Source organism: Chlorocebus sabaeus, chromosome 13 (assembly GCF_047675955.1).
Source record: "Chlorocebus sabaeus isolate Y175 chromosome 13, mChlSab1.0.hap1, whole genome shotgun sequence".
NCBI lineage: Eukaryota > Metazoa > Chordata > Mammalia > Primates > Cercopithecidae > Chlorocebus > Chlorocebus sabaeus.
The window spans coordinates 56,216,660-56,236,749 of record NC_132916.1 but is presented as its reverse complement, the minus strand read 5'-3'; the positions used below and the strand labels follow the sequence as shown (position 1 = coordinate 56,236,749).

The 20,090-nt window shown below is 36.3% G+C and overlaps 1 protein-coding gene across 2 annotated transcripts in view; it reads right to left on the bottom strand.

Annotated features, from left to right (window-relative positions):
* Positions 1–20,090, bottom strand: part of ENPP1 (ectonucleotide pyrophosphatase/phosphodiesterase 1) — a 114,344-nt gene that overhangs the window by 53,891 nt on the left and 40,363 nt on the right. For both annotated transcript variants that reach the window (XM_038000886.2, XM_008007025.3), the window contains exons 3-13: positions 19,495–19,611; positions 18,340–18,465; positions 17,374–17,434; positions 14,062–14,159; positions 11,934–12,013; positions 10,183–10,302; positions 8,986–9,095; positions 7,315–7,380; positions 6,964–7,036; positions 3,775–3,883; positions 2,402–2,533 (exon numbers count right to left, since the gene is read on the bottom strand). In XM_038000886.2, coding sequence (XP_037856814.1) covers positions 2,402–2,533; positions 3,775–3,883; positions 6,964–7,036; positions 7,315–7,380; positions 8,986–9,095; positions 10,183–10,302; positions 11,934–12,013; positions 14,062–14,159; positions 17,374–17,434; positions 18,340–18,465; positions 19,495–19,611 — 1,092 coding nt within the window. The remainder of the gene's footprint in view (positions 1–2,401; positions 2,534–3,774; positions 3,884–6,963; positions 7,037–7,314; positions 7,381–8,985; positions 9,096–10,182; positions 10,303–11,933; positions 12,014–14,061; positions 14,160–17,373; positions 17,435–18,339; positions 18,466–19,494; positions 19,612–20,090) is intronic.

Below are 20,090 nucleotides of genomic sequence, written 5' to 3'. Positions count from 1 at the left end.
ACCTTTAGGTATCACCCTGTAATGACACCCATGATATAGTGTCATATTGTTAAATTGAAAGACAAGTTACAGAACATCTACGTATCCATCCATCTGTTAATCCACATATCCATTCATCCATCTAACTATCCATCCACCTGTCCAACCATCTTTCCATCCGGTTAGTAACCAATATCCATCCATCCCTCAAAGTATCTATCCATCTAGATCTGGTATGGTTTCACTGGGTAAAAATAAAAACTGTATGTGTTTTGTAAAGCTGATTTGTACCTCTAGTTCCCTAGGAAATACTCAACAACAAAAATAATTATTCGAATATCACAATTATCCGGGAAGACATAATCCAAGCTTAACAATGGTTGTTTCTAAACAGGGGAAATGAGTTGTCAAGGAGGAGGACTTCAGGTGGGAAGCTGTTACTTTTTACTTTGTATACTTCAATATTCAATGACAGTTCTAGAATTTTCAAATAAGAGGGGTATGAGGAAACTTCAGAGAGAAGGCAAGTAGACTAATTTAAAAACTGAATTTGCATAGTAAGGCCATGGATTTACTTAGGGTACTTTCTACTACAAATCAATAACTGTCTAGTTTCCCAGATTTTATTTTAGCCAAACATTACATAAATTGGAGAAAATTATCCAGATAAGAGTATACATTTTATATACATATATTTTATATATTTATGTAAAGTGATATACATATATAGTTTTTGCTTTAATTTGGGAAACTTGAGGGCCTAACTGAGATAGAGGCATGGTACAGCTTAGCTATCCCATCCCATCTCTGGAGACTGCTATTGCCCTAGAGTTTTTTTTTTTTTTTTTTAGATGGAGTCTCTCTCTGTCACCATGCTGGAGTGCAGTAGCATGATCTCAGCTCACTACAACCTCTGCCTCCCAGGTTCAAGCGATTCTCCTGCCTCAGCCTCCCCAGTAGCTGGGACTAAAGGCACGTGCCATCACGCCCGGCTAATTTTTGTATTTTTAGTAGAGACGGGGTTTCACCATGTTGGCCAGGATGGTCTTGATCTCTTAACCTTGTGATCCACCTGCCCTGGCCTCCCAAAGTGCTGGAATTACAGGTGTGAACCACCATTGTGCCCAGCGTATCTGCATAGTTTTTAGAACAGGTTTTATAACAGTCATGTACTACTTTTCTAAATTAAAAAAATACTAATTAAAACTTGGTATGAGGCATACACCGCCTGTGCTTTGTAACACTGTGTAAATATATCTGCATAACCATTTTCCTGCAGTGAAATATATTTTCCTCATTAATAGTCAATAGTATCTATCTATTGAAACATATCTTACCAAATAGCCCAACCTAACCCAATTCTGATAATTGTCAGAAAAGCTTATTCTATTTCTGTTTCAAAGTTAACTATATCAAAAAGACAAAATTTGCTCTACACATCTGAAAGTTATCATGGATGGTAATCAAAAAGAGAGGGAGGTAACAGAGGTGGAAACAGTTATGAAATACACATGACTGGCAAAAGAATAAATATTTTAAAACATCTTTTGGCAGTTTATGTTCCACATGTGGTCAAGAGAGAATGTGTAATTCATTCTTCCCTATTTAAAAGATACATTCTTTATTGTTTCTGAAATGGTTTAAGGGAGGACAGGAATCAATTGCCTATAGAATTAATCATTTCTGCCAGCACTCCTCCTCACAACAGAATATTATTCCCATACTAAGTAATTTTAATGGAGTGTCATTAATTAATTAAACTTGAATAAATGTAGTTGGATTTTTCTCTTAAACTTTTCTTCTAGTATAATCTTCACTCTGATACACAAATAAAACACATACTTCAACATAAAATTGCACTAAGCTCATCGAATACTATGCTTAGTCCTCGAATAACCAATAGGTAAGTTGTGTTCTCACATCCAGTCCCATAAAATCCATTTGTGTACAAAAGATCTGCATTGGAGATTTAATCATGAAAAAAATTAACTCTGATTCCCTTTAGTTTAGAGATATAATGATTTAAAGGAAGGTATTATTATTTTTTTTTTTTTTTGAGACCAAGTCTCACTCTGTTGCCCAGGCTGGAGTATAATGGCATGACCTTAGATCACTGCAACCTCCACCTCCTGGGTTCAAGCAATTCTTGTGCCTCAGTCCCCTGAGTAGCTGGGATTACAGGCATCTGCCACCAAGCCAGGCTAATTTTTATATTTTTAGTACAGATACAGTATAGTATCATATGTGTATTTTCAGGGTTTCATCATGTTGGCTAGGCTGGTCTCCAACTCCTGACTTCAGGTGATCTGCCCACTTCGGCCTCCCAAAGTGCTGTAATTACAGGCGTGAACCACCGTGCCCGGCCTAGAGGAAGGTATTCTTAATATGACCATATTCAAAGTTATCACAGAGATATACTTACATGAATAGTATTTATCTGGGACATCAGAGGGTCTCAGTCGAGCTGCAGGTCCATAGATAACTTTAATATTTTTAACATCCCCCAAATATTTATTCAGATATATGTATTTCTTACAACTGCCTTGTTCCATGCCTAGGAGAAAAAAAAAAATCCCAAAACATGCTGTAACTTTAACAAAAAATTTCATATGCAGAGCAGAATTTCCTTCACTTCCAGAGTTAAATTCGTTAAACAAGGGTGTGTAGCACTCATATTAGTTGAACATCTGATAGGTAAGACAGAATTTCAGCTGTACCTATCGCTTCACTTTTTTCAAAATCTTTTCCATCACCCAAATGTAGTTTAATGTTTCTTGTTATTTATATATTACAATATCATCATGTGAGCAAAGAAGAATGTCTTATCACAGTTTTAGACTGAATGTGAAAGCCCAGTTATTTGCCCCAAACCACCTGGGAGTGGATGTGTATGATTCACTCTCATTCCAAGACTGGAGCTTCTTTAGCATGTAACTTCTTAAGACTGTTTCTAAACACAGATTTCTATAATTATTTCTGAAGCAAACAACAAGAACAATAACAAAAAGAAACTATTTTCTACTTTCTGTAGGCACACTGCTCCTATAGTCCCCAAACTGTACACAAGCGTGTTACAAAGATCACAGTAAGTACAAGTGAAATTAAAATACTATCGAAATTAATATATAATGCTTCTAAAGTCAGATTTATCATGCTAAAGAAAATTGAAGGCTGGGCACGATGGCTAATGCCTATAATCCCACCACTTTGAGAGGCAGCGGTGGGAGCTTGAGACCAAGAGTTCGAGACCAGCCTGGTCAACATAGCAAGATCCCATCTCTACCAAAAAAAAATCTCTTTATTAGTCAAGGCACATGCCTGTAGTTCCACTACTCAGGAGGCTAAGGCAGGAGAATCACTTGAGCCCGGGAAGCTGTGGCTGCAGTGAGCTGTGATCATGCTACTGCACTCTAGCCTGGGTAACAGCATGAGACTGTCTCAAAAACAAAAAAAGACAATTGAAGACATAATAATCAGTCCAATTAAATCTAAAATTATAGAGTTACAAAAATTTAATGTTGAAAATGTATATTTTTTAACTATTCAAATTCTTGGTGTATTCCTTTCTCAAATCAGAAGATTGGTACATTGTGCTTGATAGGCATTTAGGTTTCTGTGAATTCTGTGTTTCACTTATATTTTATATTTAATGTATTTTTGTTCTAAAGACTTTCCACAAGAAACTACATTTTTAAAAAAGAATTCACTGTAACATTCAGAAGAAATTGGGAAACAATCAAGTAAACTTTGTTCAGCCCTTTATCCTGAAGAGCAAATAATGCAAACTCAGATTACCATGATCCGAAATAAGGATGAGGTTCAGGCATCTGTGCAAGTTCAGCTCTTTCAGACCATCCATCAGCATGCCAACCATATTGTCAACCCTCTGCAAGGCTTTGATGACCTAAGAATGGGAAGCAACAACCTCATGCGATGCATTCCACACTAATGGCTATTTATACATAAAGCTATCTCTGTTAAAAAAAAGAAGAAGAAGAAGAAAAAGAAAGATAGATAGATAAGGGCCAGTGGATGTAACTAGGATGAGCTGATTCACATTAGACTAAGACAGGTCAGGGTCAGAGATACAAAGAACAGTAAATGACTGCAGATCATTAACAATGCAAAAGTCCTAATTCTATACATGTTCAATTTGAAGTTTTGTGAATGAGATTAGCTGATCTATTAGTTCTCCCCCTCCGAGGTCAGAATGCTACTACTTAAATTAGACCCAACTTAAGCCAAAATAATAATAGCTCAAATCTACAGTGTTTGGCCAGAAACCAATATTTTCTTAATTACCACTTCATTTTCCTCAATTAATTTCTTCTTATACTTACTGATCATTCAAATGGTCACTGTATAAATACGTTTCCTAATTTTCAAAAATGTTCAAATTATTCATGAAATGCTTCTTATAATTCAATGTATTTAATTTTCTAAATTAGAACTCAAAGGAATACAACTCATTATTTCCTTACAAACCGCATGTATTTTACATATGAATATCACAGGAACACAGAATGACAAATGATATTGGCAAATTGCTTTCCGGCACTCATTTTACCCTCTCTCCTTGCAAAACCATTTGAGAAAAATTCTTGTGCAGTTTTGTATGTTTTCTGTAACGTGTGGAATCAGTTTAATCTTCATTCATTGTCAGTATATTTCACTGTAATATGAGATAAGCTTTTTCACTGTAATATGAAACAAGACAAGGTCTTTCATTCAAAGATATCCAAGCGACATGAATTGGAATTTTTAAGCATTAAGATAAAGTGGGTTTTGCTGTGCCAGTAATGCTGGAGTTTACAGAGCTTGCAAATTGATGGATATGATTTGAAAAGTAATGGGCTCAACCTTAAATGAAGATGAGTCAGAAAAGCAGATGCTATGGCACATTGTTAGTGAATTAGAAAAAGTAGCAATGATTTTAAACTGTATGTAACCTTATAAAGAAGTATAAAATGATCCTTGGATTTTTCTGTAGCCAAATTGACCCAGACACAAGTCTTGGGTATCAGCGACTTTAGTGAAAGAGCAAAAATCAAACTATCATGTAGCTAATTGTTCAAATCAAGACAACAGCTACAAGAAACTTTTCCCTTTGACCAATTATGACATGTCCAAGTTGCTGGCATGCATCTTCCTTATCCTCCCTCTAAGCCAGGAGTATTTCTGCTAAGTTGAAGGACAGAATGAAAGGAAGGCACAATGGAGTTACTAACTACAGTGGAGCTGCTGGAGATGGATTTTGATGGAAAGAATACAAAGGGTAAAAACAGACCTAGGTGAGGGTCAACTTCCTTCTCTCTTCACTCTCTTTTATCCAAGGTGATAGTGATCCAGGCAGTACCTACTTTTTAAGAGGGGCAAATCTAGGGCAGACCCAGGGAAACGGAAATGAAGGGAAGATGGTTTAGGCAGCTGTTGTAAATTCAAGTGAGAAAAATAAGGATGCTTTTTTTTCCTCCCTCTGCTGTTGCTGAATTAGGCAAGCAGCACCCTCAAAAACAGGGATCATGACAGACATGTCAGAGTCTCCACTCTGTGCTGAAGAGTCCTTAAGGCTCACCGACTATCCAACCTGGGCTACCTGGGTGGAAGAACTGATAGGAATTTGGGAGTAAAGCCCTAGAAATTAAGAAAGAGTGTTTTTTTTTTTTAAATAGTCTACGACCCCCTTGGAATCATAGGCGGCACAAGATAACTACACAAGGATTCAGACAGGAGGGATCCTGGCAATACCTCTTTCCACTTTCATAATGAGCCAAAAGAGTCAAGATTCTTACTTTTTACTTCCTTTCATATCTTAGGTCACAGACAAAATATATATCAGAAGGAAAGTCAACTTAGAGGTACAAGGAAATATGCTCAAATCATTTTCTTTTTCTTTCTCTCTTTTTTTTTTTTTTTTTTTTTTTTTTTGAGACAGAGTCCCACTCTGTCGCCCAGGCTGGAGTACAGTGGTGCAATTTCAGCTCACTGCAACCTCCCACTCCTGGGTTCAAGCGATTCTCTTGCCTCAGCCTCCTGAGTAGCTGGGATTATGGACACACACCACAAGGCCTGGCTAATTTTTTTGTATTTTTAGTAGAGATAGGGTTTTGCCATGTTGGCCAGGCTGGTGTCAAACTCCTGACCTCAGGTGATCCACCCGTCTCGGCCTCCCAAAGTGCTGGGATTACAGGTGTTAGCCACTGTGCCCAGCCTTCAAATCATTTTCCGTTCTAATGCTTCCCGTGTTCCAAAATACTAGGTTGGTGCAAAAGTAATTGTGTTTTTTTGCCATTAAAATGGTAACAAAAATGATACGGCCACGTGAAAACTGAAAGCAGTGTTTGCTGTTTTAAAGTGCTATACAGATTAAAAATGTAGCTAGGAGCTGGCTAAGTTCCTGAAAGGGTGTCAGATCAAACGAGATGTTACATTGAAAGTGTTAGTCCATGAGCTGTTTCATACCTCTAGTTTCCTAGGAAATACTCAACAAAAATAATTATTCAAATATCGCTATAATTTTGATAAAATCTCCCATCCTTCTATGGGACCTCTGTTGTAAGCATGGTCTCAGGTGGCCAAAGCATATCTCCTAAGCAAGAGAGTTCAGAGGAGGCTTCCTCTACTATTTGACTTATTACCCTGTATTTTCTACTGGAGGTTTAGCTGTTTACAACATTCTCAAAAAGCACTTAGTATTTAGGCCAAGGTAGGGGGCGATGGAGTGGATAAAGGCTTTCACATTGAAAATATAGAAGCTAATTACATCATCAGTTCAATTTAGCACTGTGCAAAACACAGGCTAAACAATTCTCCCAACTCTTATTGTGTTTAAAGTGCATTCTTTTATTTAGTAATATTGTGTATAATACTTGCTTTTTCCAGAAACCATAGAATCTTACAGAATGGTCCAGCAGCCTCCTTCAAAGCAAGGTTCAGTTTGATGACTGGGTTTAATGAAATAATTACTGATAAAAATGTACTTACTTCACTGCTGACGGGTCCATATGAATGACCTGAAGAATCTGGTTCTTCTAAATACAGAGTGTAAAAGTGTGGTCTAAATCAAACAGTATCAAAATGTAATATTTTACGAACACATTGAAAAACAAAATGGAAAAAATAATTCATCAATTGATAGGGATTAAAGGGTAACAGTTCTACTGAGAAACAATTTACAACTTTGAAATTCTTCAAAATGTGGTATGATCATTAAAGAATTTATTTCGATATAAAACAGCATAGCAAATAGCAAAGTTTTGTTGTAGTCTATTTTTAAAATAGTGTATTATTTCTACAAAATGAAGTATTTACAATAGAAATTAATTGCCTACAGACCTTTCATCTTTAGGAAGCTGTAGCCACTGAAGAACAGCCAAAATCCTTTCTTCAAATGGTACTGAACTAAAATTAAGAACAAACAAAAATAAAAGATGTCTGACAACTGTTTGGGTTTAAAATACAGTTTTTTTTTTTTTTCATTGAAAATGTCATTAAGAACTACTAAAAGCTATTTCACATCTATTGTGTTGGAAATCAAGTAAGAGTTTTATTTGAAAAATTTATTTTCCCAGTGAAGGAATGAAAGTTAGGTTTTACACAGATAAAAGTTGCAACTGGATTTAAAACTTTGCTTGCTATCCTCTACTTGAGGATAATATTCATGGGCCTGAAAACAGTCACTGCATACCACATGAATAGCTCATGTGTTAATATACTTTGCAAAGCCTCCAGCACGAAGCACTCACTCACTGATGAGTCAGCACAGCTGTGAAGCAGGCACCTGAGAAGCAGACAGCAGTTCTCTAGGCAGTATTTCCTGAGCAGAATTGACTATGCCTTATGCCTTCCTCTGGACACAGGCTTTGTTTACACACCTCTAATCAGAGTTCTTGCCACACCCAAGTACAATTAGTTGTGTACTGTTAAAAAGCCAACAGACCATATACTATTAATCTTTGAATCCCCCATTCTTAGTACATAAACTCTTTTTTTTTCTTTTCTTTTTTGAGATGGAATCTCACTGTGTTGCCAGGTTGGAGTGCAGTAGCGCAATCTCGGTTCACTGCAATCTCCGCCTCCCAGGTTCAAGCAATTCCCCTGCCTCAGTCTCCTGAGCAGCTGGGACTACAGGTGTGCACCACTACACCTGGCTATTTTTTTCTTTTCTTTTCTCTTTTTTTTTTTGTATTTTAGTAAAGACGGGGTTTCACCGTGTTAGCCAGGTAATCTCCTGACCTCGTGATCCGCCCGCCTAGGCCTCCCAAAGTGCTGAGATTACAGGTATGAGCCACCATGCCCAGCCCATAAACTCTTAATTACTGTCCATGGAATAAAAACAGTGGCAAATAAGAAGGTGAAGAAGAGGCATTGCACTGTGCTCACAGAAGCCATAAAGAACACAAACTAGCATAAGACCACAAGGAAAACTGCTATGCATTTTGTATCTGGGATTTAAGATATTTTCTGTTCATCCTTCTAAATGCATTGTATTGATATTGTGACAGAAATTTTATAATTTAAAAATAAATAAAATTATTTCAGTAATCTTGCTCAAATGGGCCAAAGAGTTTCTCCTATTAAAAAGTTTTTGTTTTTTTCTCAACGCATCATGGATCTCAAATATCACACAGAGGTTAATTCTAATCCATTTCTTACATTAGAAAGCATATTTGCTAATTTAGAAATGGAAATTTTTGTATTTTTAGTAGAGATGGGGTTTTACCACATTGGCCAGTCTGGTCTCGAACTCCTGACCTCAGGTGACCCACTCGCCTCAGTCTCCCAAAGTGCTGGGATTACAGGTGTGAGCCACTGAGGCCGGCCCACTTCTCTAGTTTTACTGTCCATTTACCATCTATCTAAACTCTTTGAGAAAGAGTTCTTTAGTTCTCATTTTTCAGTCAACATATCACTCAAATGCTAAAGCTTAGGATTTGATAAAAAGGAGATTACATAAGAATAAGCTGTTCTATGTTACAGATCCTAGAAAAAGTTCATTTCACATACCCATTATACATTTTATAGATGTCTGGGAAAATTCCATTAATTTCCACATCTGATCCTGGCCAGAAAAACGTGCCAGACTTGAGGCCTTGATACTTAGCTGTGACCCAAATCTGGAGCAGATAATGAAGGAAAATTAAGAAATCATGCAAACATTCATCTCTCATGAAAGTATGTGTTCATGCAACACCAATGAATTCCTCTCTAGTGCTAGAATGTTTTTAAGGTCAACAAGCTTCAGCACTTAGATCACAATAATCATGTAATATGACTCTTAAGCAGCAACAAGATATTAAATAGTCAGAGATTAACTCCTGCAGCTTTTGGAGCTATTCCCCTAATTGACAGTTTTCTCTAAAAAGAAAAAAAAATTCACAAATATACATGTCTTTAACTTGCTGAGATATTTGTGTATGTAACTAACATTTATTAAGCACTTATTATGGCCAATCATGGTTCTAAATAGTATTCCTACAAGCATGCTATATTATTAATTCACATAATCCCACAATAATCCTACAAAGTAGTAAACAATATTATCTACAGTATAGATACGATAAAACGGAGGCAGAACAGAATGATTTGTCCAAAGTCACACAGCTTTAAATGTCAGAGCTAAAATTTGAATTCATAACCTGCAAACTCTTATGCTCTCTGTCCTTCTAAGAGGAATATCGTGATTATTTAAATAGACCTTATATAATTATTGTGGCAATTTAAAAAATTATGGCAACTTTTTAAAAAATTTTTTTAAATTGCGGCAATTTTTAAAAGTAAATTGGAGAATTGGAGAATTTTAAAAAGTAAAAAGGAGAATACAGCTAAATCACAATTGGAAAGAACCTCCTAAATTAGCACATGTAAATCAAACCAAGACTTTCAAAAGCAACATAGTTTTGTGTAGATCAAAGGTATTACCCCCATACTACTGCTTTATGCTACTGGTAGAAGAAGAATTTATCAGAAAAGAGAAATGGCCCAGCACAACCTGAATCTACCTCTGAAATAAACTACTCTCCTTTTACGCAATTATACAAGTTATGTTTAGGATTATCAGCATTCATCTCCATTTACAAAAGAATGGCCACAGACACACTAAATGAAATCGGTTATTAAAAGCTCCAGAGAATCTGGTTATTTTACTCTAATTGAAATAGATGAGAATAATAAACTATTTCAGTAGAAAAACAAAGAACTCACTGGTTCTCCTTTGTACCACTCAGGATTAAATTTCTCTTTACTTTTAAGTGAAAAGGAAGCATTCATTTTGGGATCATACATTTTATTGTCAATTATGCCATGAGATTCTGGATACAACCCCTAAAAAAGATAAAACAGATTATATGCAAGTTGTGTTTACTTAATGTTAAATAAATTCACAGAAAAAAAAATCATCAAAAAGAAACCGATAACTGAAGCCACAAGGAACTATAGTAAGTTTAAGGAAAGAAAAACAAAAAAATCGGGTAATGGCAAAACACAACCACTTAAGATTTTATGTAGTATTTGTGATTTAAATTATGTAATAGGAGAAAATAAGTCAGTAATACTAAGGATAAAGATCTATATAAAAAAGGCAGCCTTGGCTGGGCCCAGTGGTTCACACTTGTAATCTCAGTACTTTGGGAGGGTGAGGCAGGCGGATCACGAGGTCAAGAGATGGAGACCATTCTGGCCAACATGGTGAAACCCTGCAGGGAGCCGAAGGCCCCAGGGAACGTGACCAACTCAGCATTCCACTGGAGGCTATATGATCAAACAGCAAACTGTTTATCCTGAATGCAGGCTGTGGGCAAACTCACACTGCCCTGCCACCAAAAGATTTGCTGAGGGCCTCACTCCCTGGCGCCAGGATCCTTGAAGTCATCTATTGAAAAATCTAGCCTATTGTTCAAAGAATGCAGTCTCACAAGCCTGCTGTGAACCAAAAGGCCAACTGAAAATTAGCAGACAACCACTCGCTATCTCTTTTGCCTAATAAATATGGAGGGCTGTGTAAAGCTCAGGGCCCTTGTTCACTAGAGGCAAGGTACCCCCTGACCCCTTTTTCCAGATATACTCTTTGACTTTGTCTTTTATTCCCACATTCCCTGCCTCTGCCACTTTGTGCAGTCCCCCTAGGCCCATGCAGGCTACAAAACCCCGACTCTACTAAAAATACAAAAATTAGCTGGGCGTGGTGATGTGCACCTGTAGTCCCAGCTACTTGGGAGGCTGAGGCAGGAGAATTACTTGAACTCGGGAGGTGGAGGTTGCAGTGAGCCAAGACTGCACCACTGCACTCCAGCCTGGTGACAGCGAGAGAGCCTGTCTCAAAAAAAAAAAAAAAAAAAAAACAATGCTGCTATCTTTTTAAATTGCTGAGTAAAGCATTTCTGCAGAACGAATTCCTTTTTTGGTGAGGTCCCAGAGTAGCTTGAATCAATATAAGCTAACATACTAATTTTCTGGCTTCAATTCTAAAGTTTAATGAGTTCTACTGTTTTATTTGACTCAAATTAAATCTGGAAACGTTGAAACAAAAACAGGATTGTTATCCTATTTGGAGTCAGGCGAAGTAGCTTGCTTAAATTCATCATCAAGATGATTGGAAAGACAAGTTGTGAACACAGGAGTTTGGGACAGTTTTTTGGCTCAAATAAAGTAAGCCTCAAAACTAGGAAACAAGAATCACAGAATATTAACACTGAAAGGAAACCAGGAAATCGCTTCTTGAGGTCTTGAGTCATCTCTTTTCACAGATGAGAAAATGGAGACGCAGCCAGTAAAGTGACCTTTCCAAAGCCACAGCTAGTTCGTGGCACAGCAAAGATCAGAACCTGGGTTTCCTTGCTTAACTACATGCTGGAAAATAAGTTGTTTTTCTTTTATCTTAAATCTATTCCCTCAAAAAAATGTTACAATCCCATCTCACTTCTGCAAACAGATAGAAGTTGAAATGCAGAGCTTACGGTGACAATGCTGTAGTGATTGGGGAAAGTTTTTGTTGGATATACCGGTCTCATGTTTTTAGTATACGTTCCACATTTTTCTAGAAGGGAAAAAAATAAACATCGTTATTAAACACATCTGACAATTGGCCTACCTCTTTTAGTGGTGGTACCACAGCAGTCTAAATCACATAAAAAAAATTAGCCCAGGAGGGATTTTACTCAGATAAAAATTCAGGATGAATTATAAAGCAACACTGGATACAAATCCAATGTTAAAGATGACTTCATTTTTCTCTTAGTCAGAAAAACATTAAAATAAGTAAGCCAATTACCCATAACATTACTTCATTCAAGATGAACAGGTTATAATAAAATGACGCTTGTAAGTTCTTTGATACTACTTAGTGGTCAAATACCTAAATCATAAGAGGCAGAAAAAGAAAACCCTGAACTAAGTCTAAAAATTAAAACAAGGGTGAAGGAGTAGCTGGGAAGACAGTGTCCCAGGCCATAGATCTAGAACGAGCTAACCTTGGACAAACTCAGCCGCTTTAAAGACAAAAGGCATCTTGTGGCTTCAAGTCCAAGAAAGCGCCGAAGTCCGACTATTCCTGTTGGCCTGCTGATCTAGTTCTGGTGCCTCGTTCTTTTTCTCCTGCCTCTATGATTGAGGAGGGAACACATAACTAATGATTCCAGCGTTCCATACTCCATTCGCCCAAAAATGTCCCTCAAATTGGCATGTGTCTATATTATCTCACTGCCTTCTCTCAGTTCAGAATTACAGGCTACATTCCCTAATTATTCAAAGCTAGGGCTTGGGCTCATTGTTTAATGATTTATTGTAAACTTCATATACAGGTACCTCCACCTCTCAACTCTAAACTCACAATGCCGCATTTGGCACCATAGAGACAAGCTCTCCTGATAATGGTAACAAAGGGCTGTATTTAACCTTCAAAGGCCATGGGCCTGCTGGGAAGAACACAGCTTTGTCCATGCAAAGCTAAAGACTTTTTATGCAAAATATTAAAACAAAACAAAACCATCTTCTTCCATGTAGAAATTAAAAACTAAACATTTTTAAAACTCTCCCAAAATTATTTTGGCACTTCATAAGACAAGCATAGTGACATACATATGAATATACAGAGAGTGATGTTAATGTTTAAAGCACCTCACATACTCTAATCTGGTAAAAAATAATTTAGAATTCCAGAAAAAAGCTAAAGTAATTGTATTTACTTACTTCTGTTTTGGTCCAGTATTACATTATAGCTGCTTAAAGGTTGTTAACGTGATTTAAAACTTTAGCATCAATATTAAGAAAACACCATTCTACTATTTTATGGGGAATTTATAGAAAAACCACTTAATTAAGGCCTGATTGAGATTAAAAAAAAAAAAAATTGGAAGAATCCAATTCAATCCAAAGGAGAATACAGAATAACTGACAAATAGTCTGTCTGTACTTGTAATATCTCAGAAATACCTTTAGTTTTTGAAATTCTATTTCTGAAATAAAATATCTGTAAAATAAGGCTGGGCGTGGTGGCTCATGCCTATAATCCCAGCACTTTGGGAGGCCAAAGTGGGTGGATTGCTTGAGCCCAGGAGTTTGAGACCAGCCTGGGAAACATGGCAAAACCCTGTCTCTACTAAAAATACAAAAATTAGCCAGGCGTGGTGTCATGCACTTATAATCCCAGCTACTTGGGAGGCTGTGGCATGAGAATCGCTTGAACCTGGGAGGCAGAGGTTGCAGTGAGCCAAGATCACGCCACTGTACTCCGGCCTGGGTGACAGAGTGAGACTCAGTCTCAAAAAAAATAATAATAATATTTGTAAAATAAATAAACAAGGGACTTTTTCACAAGGAATTCAAAATTCTGAGAAAGAATAAATACATATAAAAATGGCCAAAGGTTAAAATTCTAAGATAACCATATTAACTTATTTTTTTTGAAGGACAGCTTCAGAGTACTCTATTAAAAGTAAGTTCCTTATCACCAGGTTCAACTACTTTGCCATAGAAAAGTTTAGTGAAACAATCAGGTTCTGCCAGTACTTTTCCAAGAAAGACTGCCTGCCTAGTCGATCGCACTGAAATCGTGATATTCCAGCAGTAAACTCCGAAGTTACTCACTTAGTTTGCTAATAACAGGAAGAAGTCCACCCCAAGTGTGTAAATATTCTGCCCTGAATCCATCCAAAGAAAATAAGAGGGTAGGAGGCGTTTCAAACCTGGGTAATGAAAAAGAAAAAAAAATGTTTAAAGAAGCAAAGACAAGACATATCCAATGAAGATGTGCTACCTTCTAGGCACAGGTCCAGTGAAGATTTTCCACTAAGGTCTGTGTGATCTTAAGAAAACTAACTAACAAAGTCGGCAAGCATACTTATAAAGTATATTTTACATGCGTTTATATTTATATTTATATACATGCTCTATCATTTCATAATACATATATCAAACAGTATATATTAAGCATTCATATCATTTTGAGCCACCATACAGAAACATCATTCATGGTTCCTGCTGTTCGAAAAGCTAAACCAATTGCTACTGAAATATAATATTGTTTTCCCAATTTGCAGGAAAATAAACAATAAAAAAACCCAGCATATAATATTTCCGTAAATATTTTTCCTGAACCACCACTTTCTGATATGGACTCTAATATAGTAAATAGTACTTCATATAGTATATACACTACACACTATTTTATTATTTTATTTTTGAGACAGGGTCTCACTCTGTTGCTCAGGCTGCAGTGCAGTGGCGCTATCACAGCTCACTGCAGCCTTAACCTCCTGGGCTCAAGTGACCCTCCTGCCTCACCCTCCTGAGTAGCTGGGACTACAAACACAAACCACCACGCCTGGTTAATATTTTTATTTTTATTTTTTGTAGAGACGAGGTCTCACTATGTTGCCCAGCCTGGTCTCAAATTCCTAGGCTCAAGCAATCTTCCCTCCTCAGCCTCCCAAAGTGTTAGGATTACAGGTATGAGCCACTCACCAAGCCTATATATACTGTATTTAGTTTTTAGGCTTATTATATTTAAAAGATATAAATACTTAATACAAAAGTTTGAAAGATACTATATTTAAATATATAAACAACAAAGAAATGATTCCAAAGCTGGGAATGATCAATGAGGTTTCAACAACACATACATACATATACAAAGAGTTAACATGTAGTGTGGAAATTCCAAAGAAGAGGCCAAAAACCATAGAGGATGCTAATATACTTGACAAATGAGAATAGCTATGGACGGTGGCTATGTGGCTACCCCCAAACAGTCATGGCTCAGACATTTTGTAGCATCTAGTGATACATGGTAGGTGGTAGGGAACTTGTATAATGTTGGGAACAGGCCCCCAAAAATCTGGTCATAAACTGGCCCCAAAACTGGCCATAAACAAAATCTCTGCAGCACTGTGACATGTTCATGATGGCCGTAACACCCACACTGGAAGGTTGTGGGTTTACCGGAATGAGGGCAAGGAACACCTGACCCACCCAGGGCAGAAAACCCACTTAAAGGCATTCTTAAGCCACAAACAATAGCATGAGCGATCTGTGTCTTAAGGACATGCTCCTGCTGCAGTTAACTAGCCCAACCTATTCTTTTAATTCGGTCCATCCCTTCCTTCATTTCCTATAAGGGATACTTTTAGTTAATTTAATATCTATAGAAACAATGCTAATGACTGGCTTGCTATTAATAAATATGTGGGTAAATCTCTGTTCGGGGCTCTCAGCTCTGAATGCTGTGAGACCCCTGATTTCCCACTTCACACCTCAGTAATTCTGTGTGTGTGTCTTTAATTCCTCTAGCGCCACTGGGTTAGGGTCTCCCCAGCCGAGCTGCTCTTGGCAGTTTAACACTGGATAACTGTGAGAGGACTTCCCACTGAAAGTTTACTCAGTAAATTTAAATTTGACAGCAAATATCTTACCTTGCCTTTTCAACTCTGCCTCCTCCCATCTTACCCTCATATACAAACACAAAAGCAACCCAACAAGGAGAAAATTTTTATACAATTTTCACTAGCTACTATCTGTAACATAGCTCCACTGAGAGACTCTGCAGAACCAGTGTATATAGTCTTAATGGTCCAAATAAAACTATATAAAACTAGTTTTATTCAATCAACAAAAATCATAAAAGCAGGTTAGTGGGCCATCAGGTAAACACACTGGTAAATTATCCAGTGTAATAATAAGTGGCCTAAGTTACGATCTTGTAAAGAAAGGGTTATGTTTTCCACTAAAAGATTCAATATTACAATTGAAAAATTATAAGCAATATTTAGAAGAAAAAGAAAGATTCAAAATTCCCTAAGTCTAACATTCCTAGTATTCCTTGGATTTAAAAGATAGTTTAGGGTACATGAAAAGTTTTCCTTAAAAAAAGGCTCTTCTGTTGAAATCATTTGGTTGAGGTTTAGTTTTGGCTGCTGTTGCTCCTGTTTATTTAAATCAAAAGTACTCTTCCTTCCAAAAGAAAAAAAGAAGACTTAAAACAAAAATTATATGCATGAACAAAATGAACTAAAATACAGCTTAAAAATTTTAATAGTCTGAGAAAACTATCATTTTAAAGAGGTAAAAATACATTTCTGAAAATGAATAATTCAAATGGATGCGATGGTAGACCTCAAATGGAACAAAGATAAATACACCTAACACCTTTATAAAATCTTCACCCTTTAAATTCCACACACACTCTTTTTGATAGTGTCATATATGGAAGACCTTGTACAAAATATTTGAAGGACAAAAAAAAAATACATGAATTATTTAAAAAAATGTATCATCTCTCACAAACAGGTTGTTTATCCCAAAAATGTATAAATGGACCAAAATACAAAAAAAAAAAAAAAAGAACTTAAATTTTCCAGAAGTTTAGCAGCTCTCAAAACTCCAAATGAAAGTAAAGATCCTTCCTTCCTGAAAAGGAAAATGCAAATATTTCTATCTAGCATTCTTCAATACTAAAGACTAAATATTCATGACCTCTCTTTTTTCTATAAACTTCCAGAATAGGGATAACTCCATAATAATCTCTGTTCCACCATTGCCAAACACAAGATCTGGCTAAAAACACGGGTTGGACATCCCAAATCTGAAAATCTGATATCTCAAATGCTTCAAAATCCATAACTTTTGAGCACTGATAAGATGCTCAAAGGAAATGCTCACTGGAGCATTTGGGATTTTCAGATTTGAGATGCTCAAACTGGTAAAACGCAAATATTCCAAAATCAAAAAAAATCCAAAATCCAAAACAGTTCTCAAACCAAACATTTTGGATAAAGGATACTCAACCTGTAATGTTTAATAAATCAGTGATTTTGTTATTTTTATCATCTTAATTTGGAAAGGAAAAAAATGATGCTGTACTTCTAAAAAAGAAAAAATGAATACCTCAGAATATAATCTTACCCTGCTGGGCACTGTGGCTCATTAATGCTCTCACATGGTTCTTCTACCCAACTTTTCTCACCTAAAATATTTTCAAGAAAATAAAATGAATTCAACACACTTAACAGTAATAATAATTGTGATGCTTGTGAGACACATTAGGACAGACTCTAAAAACAAAGTATGTGAACAGATTGATAGATAACACAGGACATGACTCTGGAGGTGTATAATCAATATAGATAATTATTCTGTTTCAAAATAAGAGTTAGTTGATATCAGGAATTAAAAATAGATGCATAACTGTAAGACTAAAACATACTACTGTATTTGTAAGAACTTGAAGGTATCTTTTCCATTTTCAAATTCTTAATATTTTCAGCCAAAATTTACAACCCTCTCCTTCTATCCACTCATCAAAATCCTTGGTATTTTGGTGTCTTAGTTCTCTCTCATATAGAGTCAGGTTCTGTTAAGAAATTTGAAAAAATAATAATACCTGGACAAGACATCATAATAGTATCACCTTACAAAATGCCCTCGAATCTTTCTAAACAATTTCACATCGACTCTCTCAATGCACAGCAGACAATGTCCCCATCTACTAGGAGGGAAGCCAGGACATAAAAGCCAGCCAGGACTGTAAGAAGGATCTTTCCACAAATACAGCATTAAGTATGCTGCTATTATCAAAATAACATGAGAGGGTGGTGGCAGGAGAATGCATGGTTATAGATAAATATGATTCGCCATGTGTACATAATAATAATCATTAAGCTGGGTGATGGGTACAATGTTCATTACATACTATCTCTCCTCATGTGTATGTTTAAAAGTTTCTTTAATAAAAAGTTTTAAAATTATTTTTTTCAGCTAATACAGTTGGCCAATAGCCATGACTCCTAGTATAAAAGATAACACCTATGTAAAGCCCAGCTAAGACGCTGGAAGATGCCAAGCTGCTGCAGAGCCCAACGAGCACCTGACCTTGACACACAGAACTGTAGTTGATGCAGCAGTCACCCTGGTCCTTGCAGTCATCTGAACAGGCACAGAGGCTTCTGGTCAACCTTTTCTCACCACACCTGAATTTGTTGCAAGTCCATATATGTTCTAGAAACAAACATCAGCAAAATGTGTTTTATGTCTCAAATTCAACATGTGCAAAGTGAACACAGAATTGCTGTCTTCCTGAGTGTGATCCATGAGCAACAATGAACAATTTCACAGCTTTCAGCCACTCACAGAATCTGCCGCTACCATGGCCACTCCAAACTAAGGGGGGTAAAATATGTAGGAACCAATTATTATTATTTCACTAGAACTCTAGAATTTTGTCATTTTCAAATTTAGATGCGCCTTACCACTATGCAATTCATATGCAGACTTGGCTTCTTCTACCTCCTAAAATTTAATCTAAGTCTGACTTTCAGGCCAAGGTGAGAGGATTGCTTGAGGCCAGGAGTTTGAGATCAACCTGGGCAATGTAGTGAGACCTCATCTCCACGAAAATTTTAAAAATCAGTTGGGCACAATGGTGTGAGCCTGTAGCTCCAGCTACTTGGGAGGCTGAGGCAGGAGGATCTCTTGAGCCTAGGAGTTCAAGGTTGCAATGAGCCATGATCGAGCAACTGCTCTCCAGCCTGGGTGACAGAGCAAGTCCCTGTCTTTAAAAAATAAAAACTAATGAAAAATAGATAAATCTCTCTCATTTAAATACTATTCCATGTCATATGCAGAGAAGTCCAAATCTAAGAAAATTTTCATATTCTGATAGTTTTATTTTTAAAAATATAGGTGGACATATAAGACCTCTTGCTGTCAGAGAACCATAATGAAACTATTCCTATATTTCAAGCAGGCTTTTAGAATTTGAATGCAAATTAGATTACAAAGGTTTTCAGCATACATTAAAAATAGGCAAAGTTCTGCTATCCATAAAATGTTTAACAAAGAATTCTGTAAATGTGTTTCTCTTAAGGAACTGTTGAAAGAAAATATAAAAGCTAATGTCAAAATGTGTATGTATGCTAAATAAAAAAAATTCAAATAAATTAGGTAAATCACATATCTGAAAGACATAGAACTTTCCTTGATCTTTTCCTAATGACCATAACTCCGTTTTTTCCTGCACATCCTTACCTGGTTCTATACACATCTCCTGGTAATCTAAACAGCAGTTTCCAAGCTCAACACAGGCAGCATCACAGCGACAGTTCCCAAATGTTCTCTCAAAACAGCGACCTTTGCAACTTTTAACTGAAAATATTGAACAATAAGTCAGATGTTTCTAATCATTATATAATTCAAAGAAAACATCAACTAATACAACTAAGTCAGGTGTATACTAGGTTCAAATACCACTTTAGAAAATACAGATGGAGTAATAAAGTAACCCAAAAATCTTTTCACAAATACACACAAAAAAATGATACAAACAGAAAGTAACCTTATGTACCTGATTTATGATTTTTATATCCTGATGTAGGAAAGAAAGGGAACTTTATTATTATTATTATTACAAACCTTACTGGGTCTGATAAGACTTAAATACCTATGGTATGATAAAATAAAAGTCAGAATAAAGGCTTGTTCTGAATATTTCATGCTATGAAAAAGTTGGATTAAGTAGGCATGAGGTTCCCTAAAATTTCAAAATGTGGGAAAAAAATTTTTTTAGAAGTGATTACGAATATTTTAGAAAGGAAAAGATTACCTAGCCTGCCTCACTCTCAATC